This window comes from Lathyrus oleraceus, chromosome 6, assembly GCF_024323335.1.
Source record: "Lathyrus oleraceus cultivar Zhongwan6 chromosome 6, CAAS_Psat_ZW6_1.0, whole genome shotgun sequence".
Classification (NCBI taxonomy): Eukaryota; Viridiplantae; Streptophyta; class Magnoliopsida; order Fabales; family Fabaceae; genus Lathyrus; species Lathyrus oleraceus.
The window spans coordinates 20500749-20506166 of record NC_066584.1 but is presented as its reverse complement, the minus strand read 5'-3'; the positions used below and the strand labels follow the sequence as shown (position 1 = coordinate 20506166).

General features: G+C 30.5%; 1 protein-coding gene across 1 annotated transcript; it reads right to left on the bottom strand.

The window, feature by feature from the left end:
• Positions 1 to 2964: 2964 nt before the first annotated feature.
• Positions 2965 to 4913, bottom strand: LOC127097859 (putative GATA transcription factor 22). The gene is made up of 3 exons (XM_051036345.1): positions 4555 to 4913; positions 3789 to 4211; positions 2965 to 3418 (listed from the first exon to the last, which is right to left on the bottom strand). Exons 1-3 carry the CDS (start codon positions 4696 to 4698, stop codon positions 3080 to 3082), a joined length of 906 nt encoding a protein of 301 aa, XP_050892302.1. The 5' UTR covers positions 4699 to 4913; the 3' UTR covers positions 2965 to 3079.
• Positions 4914 to 5418: the final 505 nt, after the last annotated feature.

The following is a 5418-nucleotide window of genomic DNA, read 5'->3' as shown; positions in this document are numbered from 1 at the left end:
TGGAGGCATCCTTGTCCTTTGAGGCCTTTGACTCACCTCAGGAACATCTTCAACTATGTCACCTGGTGGAGGACTATCAAAGTTTCCTTCTTCTTTCCTTCTTATTTTCTTTTCTTCTCTCTCTCTCTCTCTCTCTAACTTCTTATTTATTCCCATTAACAAAATTCATATTTTTATTCCTTTGATCCCTTTCCAACTTCCGTCTTTCACCAATTCTTTTAAATTCTAATGTTTCTAATTAATTTGAATAAATTCAATTAATCATATAAATTCTAATTAATCATATTAATAATAATAGTATTAATAACCTTAATAATAGTAATAACAATATTATATTTTTTTCCTTTTAAATAATAATAATACTAATAATAAAATAAATCATGAAAACACACCAAAATAAAATTATTAATATAAGTAAAATGGGAATAAAATCCAGGGTGTTACAAAACCCCCAACAATGGTGCTAACCACGAGGTATGAATCGTTCTTAGCCATTTTCGAAGGTAATGAAAATGGTAGTTATGATGGAAGGTGTGACCCATCTAAGTTTTACCAGAGCCCTATCATGGGTGCCATTGTACTTATCAAAAAGTATAGAATGCGTGATACCCCTATGCTGGTAGGGTGGCCAGAGACCTTGGTATTTTTATAGTGGTTCAAGGCTTGCTTACAGTGGTGAGAAACCCTGTTCAGTGGTGGTTTTGGCTATGAAGAGAGCAAGCTCACGTGAGGTGAGTAGCTATGTATCTTTTGGTGTTCTGTGTGTGTATCTGAGTTCTATCAGTTGTGTGTTTTCTCTCCTTGTGCTAGGAATGAGATATGTATAGAGGAACATGCACCTTGGGTTTTGGTTTTTTTTTGGGAGTGATAACTTTCCACTCAGTCATGGTAGTGGATCAATGAATCCCTACTTCCAGACGAGTTCATACAAACTCTGGAAATGTATCTCCGAAATAAACACACATTTATAGGCAGAAAACAAGTTTAATTTGAGAAAGAAGCTTGAAATAAATGATCTTTACATGGAATTCCAACTTCTTTTACTCCTTTTGATATGATGAAACACAAGATTGAAGATTTGAGGTGAAAATGTGGATTGAGAATGGAAGGGTTTTTGTTGAGAATTTTGAGTGGAAAACAAGTATGGTTGTGTGATCATGTAGGTGACTATTTTATCAAGTTATTTCGGAGATGCATCTCGGAAAAATCAGACATGCAAACGTCACAAAAATTTCAAAATCGCGCGCCCAAACTTCCGAAGATGCATCTCCGAAATGTCCACTGAACTGATCAACTATCATTATTTTTGTTGAAAATACCCGAAGATGTATCTCTAATTTTTCTTTTAGTTTTCATCTAGGATGTCACTCATTTGGTGCGCCATAACGGTGGTGCATGGTACGTCAGAAAATATATATCCAAAATCTGAGAAACAATTTCGATTTTTCATATGGTATTTTTCCAACCTATATGGTGCCATAAAAAATCCCCAATTTTTTTTATCCTACTCTCAAACCCACATTCATTAAAGGATCGAATCAACATTTATGCATGACACTTAATCGATCTATCAGAATTGTGCCGACAACCTCTCTTTAAAGAAACTAATCTATCACCTTATGTTTCCTCACTCACTTTAAATGATAAATGAACAACATATTTTGTCTATCTAACCTCCAAAATTTTAGTTTTTTTTTTCTTTTTTTTTCACGGTTAGAAATCCCAAAAGAAAGCAAAATAGGATACTTACAATGAGCAACACATAGAAGAGAAAGATCACCGATATTTACATATAAAAAAACTCATTTCTTTTTCCACAAACTATAGTGGGAACACATTCCTAAAATCAAAAACCAATAGAAAACAAGGTCTAACAATACATGAGGATGATTGAGGAATGATGTTCAGAGAAATCAATTGATCCGACTAACACCCAAGTTTGGTGCCGGAGACAACACTAATGGAAAAGTTGAGTCTAAAGTAATCTCATCCTAGCTATAATAATCCAAATTCATATATTTGCTTATATAAGAAAGAGTTAAATAATAATAATAATAATAATAATAATAATAATAATAATAATAATAATAATAATAATAATAATAATAATAATCTATAACAATATATAAAAGGAATACTTTTTTTTGGTGGAATCTATTTTTCTACCATTTTTATCCTTATTTTATTTATAATTTACCTAATAATCTCCAATAAAACCACTATTATTAATTTTCACGTAACTTCCTACTAATAACTTCCACATGCTGTATTTAAATAAAAATTATATTTAAATAAAAAATATATTTTCAATGATGTCCATTAGAAAAACGGACACGCGGGTGCCCGTCTGAACGCTAATAATAATAATGGTAGTGTTGGGTTGGATTTAGCCGTTTGTACATTTTTCCCTTTTGGTGGTTATTTTTTTTCTGTCTTTCTTTTTATAAATATATTTTACCATTCAAATAATAATAATAATAATAATAATAATAATAATAATAATGATAATAATAATAATAATAGTTTTTTTAATATGATTAACAATAATAATATTTTAAACCTAACCTATACATTGAATCAATTGAGAAAAAAATAAAATAAAAAACAAGGAAGGTTCTAGATCTTCATTTATCTGATTTGAAGCAAGACGAAATTTCCTTCGGACTCTCAAAATAATCAACCTAGATTCAATGTTCGACTAGTTAAAATTCAATTTGATCATTTGATTTATTACGCTATAATGGCATTTAACTCCTATAAAATTTTACCGCTAGATTCTCTTTTACCCCCCAAACCTAAAATATTTCAATAAAAAAACATGAAACTAAAGATATATAAAGCTCACACAAAATCTAACTTTATTTCATCATAATAAATGCATGTGCAATGCAACAAAACCTTATTTTGGTTGTGATGCAAGTACATCAACTTGATTTCACAACTCCCAACCAAAACCAGACAAAATAGTGACTAATTATTTTTATTATAAAAGTAAAATAAACAAAACCAACACTCAAAATTTATGAACCCCTCACCCCTCATTGTAAAATTCTTACATGAGAGAATCCAAAACCCTTTTTTAAGGGTAAATATAACCACAAGATATATCCATTAGAAGTAGTGCATAATCAACTACTTCCTCACTAGTATACTCGTAACCTGATTTTTCCCTCACCTTTAATAAAAAATATTCAAGTCTCTCCGGATCTTCGGATGAACTACTTCCTGTAGTACTAGCCGCAGTAGTTGCAATAGTCTTGTTCTTCTTCTTGAATTGTGTACATTTGTTCACAAGAAGTTTCTTTTCTTTTTCTTTGTTAAGTCCTCTGGTCTTTGTGGAAGTGAACAAACTATTTCCAGCTTCTTCCTCAGCCCTTATTGCCTTCCTCTGTCTAATTCCACAAGCATTGCAGAGTGACTGCACCAACAACTTATTCATGTTAATTAAGATTCAAACAAATTAAAGTATATTAGTTAGTACTTAATTAACTATAACAAAAGAAATATAGAATAATAATTTCATGTATCTAGCTGGTGTGATCTCTTGAAATATTCAAATAAAATATATATAGCTTGATAAATGTGGAAATGCCGACATAAAATAGAGGTGGAAAATAAAATTTATTTTTTAAAAATTTGATATATATTTTTTTAAAGATAAATATTTTTTTATCAAACGAATCGAAACGAAAATTACTGAATTTTATTAGATAATTGACAGTAAAACATTCTACTACTGAAGTAAATGAAAGTGTAGTGAATAGGGGAAAACAAGATTAACTAATTACCTTAGGACCCATAGGGCCACTCCTCCAAAGTGGGGTAGAGGTAGTTTGACACTCAACACAAGCCCTAGCAGTAGGGCTTCCTTGATTGTACCTTTCATTTTGAAATCCTCTATTTGATGGAGTTGTGGCAGCACTAGCACTTGTGTTGATAATTGCTTTCTCTTCATTTGTGGCTGCATCATAACTTCTTTCTGGGATCATCAATTTTTTCATCAACCTCATCTTCGAAGACGTCCATTTCCCCAATCCGTCGCCATTTCTTTTGCCGCTATCTTCCACCTCCATGGATGATGATAAATTTGTGTCACGCGCACTCCTTTGATCAACCATAGCTGAGTTACTCGATGAATTAGATGAATTATAGAGTTGTCGATGATTGGTCGATGATGATGATCCGCCATAATGATGTACCAGCTTATGATCCTAAAGTAATAAAATCAAAGAGATAGAAAATATAGGCATTAGATCACAATCACAAACATCTAAAAATCAAGATTATAAATTAGATCATATGCGTAAATCGTAATTATATCATTATATAAAATTTCATATTAACTCATCAAAGCTATATAAATAATTTATTCGACCATGATCACTGATCATGATCATCGAGACGAGGTAGATACATAGTATCGGAACAATAAAAAAAACTATAAAAAAGTACAGAGAAATAGTGATAATCTATGATAAAAAAAATACTTATAAGGAAGAAAAGAAGAGGAAAAATAATATTAAATTAAAGGGATCATGTAAAATATGATCTTGCCTTAGGATCATGATTTTCTTGAAACTGTCCAAGTAAATTAAACAAGGCAGGAGGGTCCTGATTAACAGGAGAAACACTGAAGGACTGGTTTTGACCTTGTTGAAAGGACTTAGGACCTGGTGGATTTGGGGTTACAGGAGTCATGGATGGATATGAGAGAGAAACAGTGGACAGTACAAAGGGATTGGGTCAGAGAGAGAAAGAAAGAGGGTAATGAGAGGGTGGTAGGGTTCTTATATGAGAGGCTAAAAGGAGAAGAGAGACATTCACGTGATTACAAATTTCATTTTCACAGACACAAATAAAAACAAAATGAAGAAAAAGACAAGAATGTTACTACTCCAAACACACTACGATAATACAAACAACAATGCCCTATCTGTTGTTTTTCAGTCCTTACGTTTATTTATATATACACTCATCACATGAATCTCACTCGTAAATTATTATTTTATTCTTTCTTTTCCCTAAAAAGGTTTGTTTTTATTATTTTATTTTATCATTATCATAAGTCTAGAAGCAACGTATGCGAAACGCGGTGTAATTCTCTTATTAGACAATAATTAGTATTTTTTAAAAATATTTAAAGATTTCAACGGATTTTTTACTTTTTTCTGCTAAAGATGTTTTTGCTGCCGTAAAAAGTTATTAATTAATCCATACCTTTGGTTGAATTCTCGTATTAAATATTGGATTTTTTTTCTTATTATATTCTTTATTCTTATTTTGTTGGGTACCATATTCTACATTTTACAATTATTTTTTAATATATATATATATATATATATATATATATATATATATATATATATATATATATATATATATAATTTTAATATTTTAATAAAAAGTTTTGAATAATAA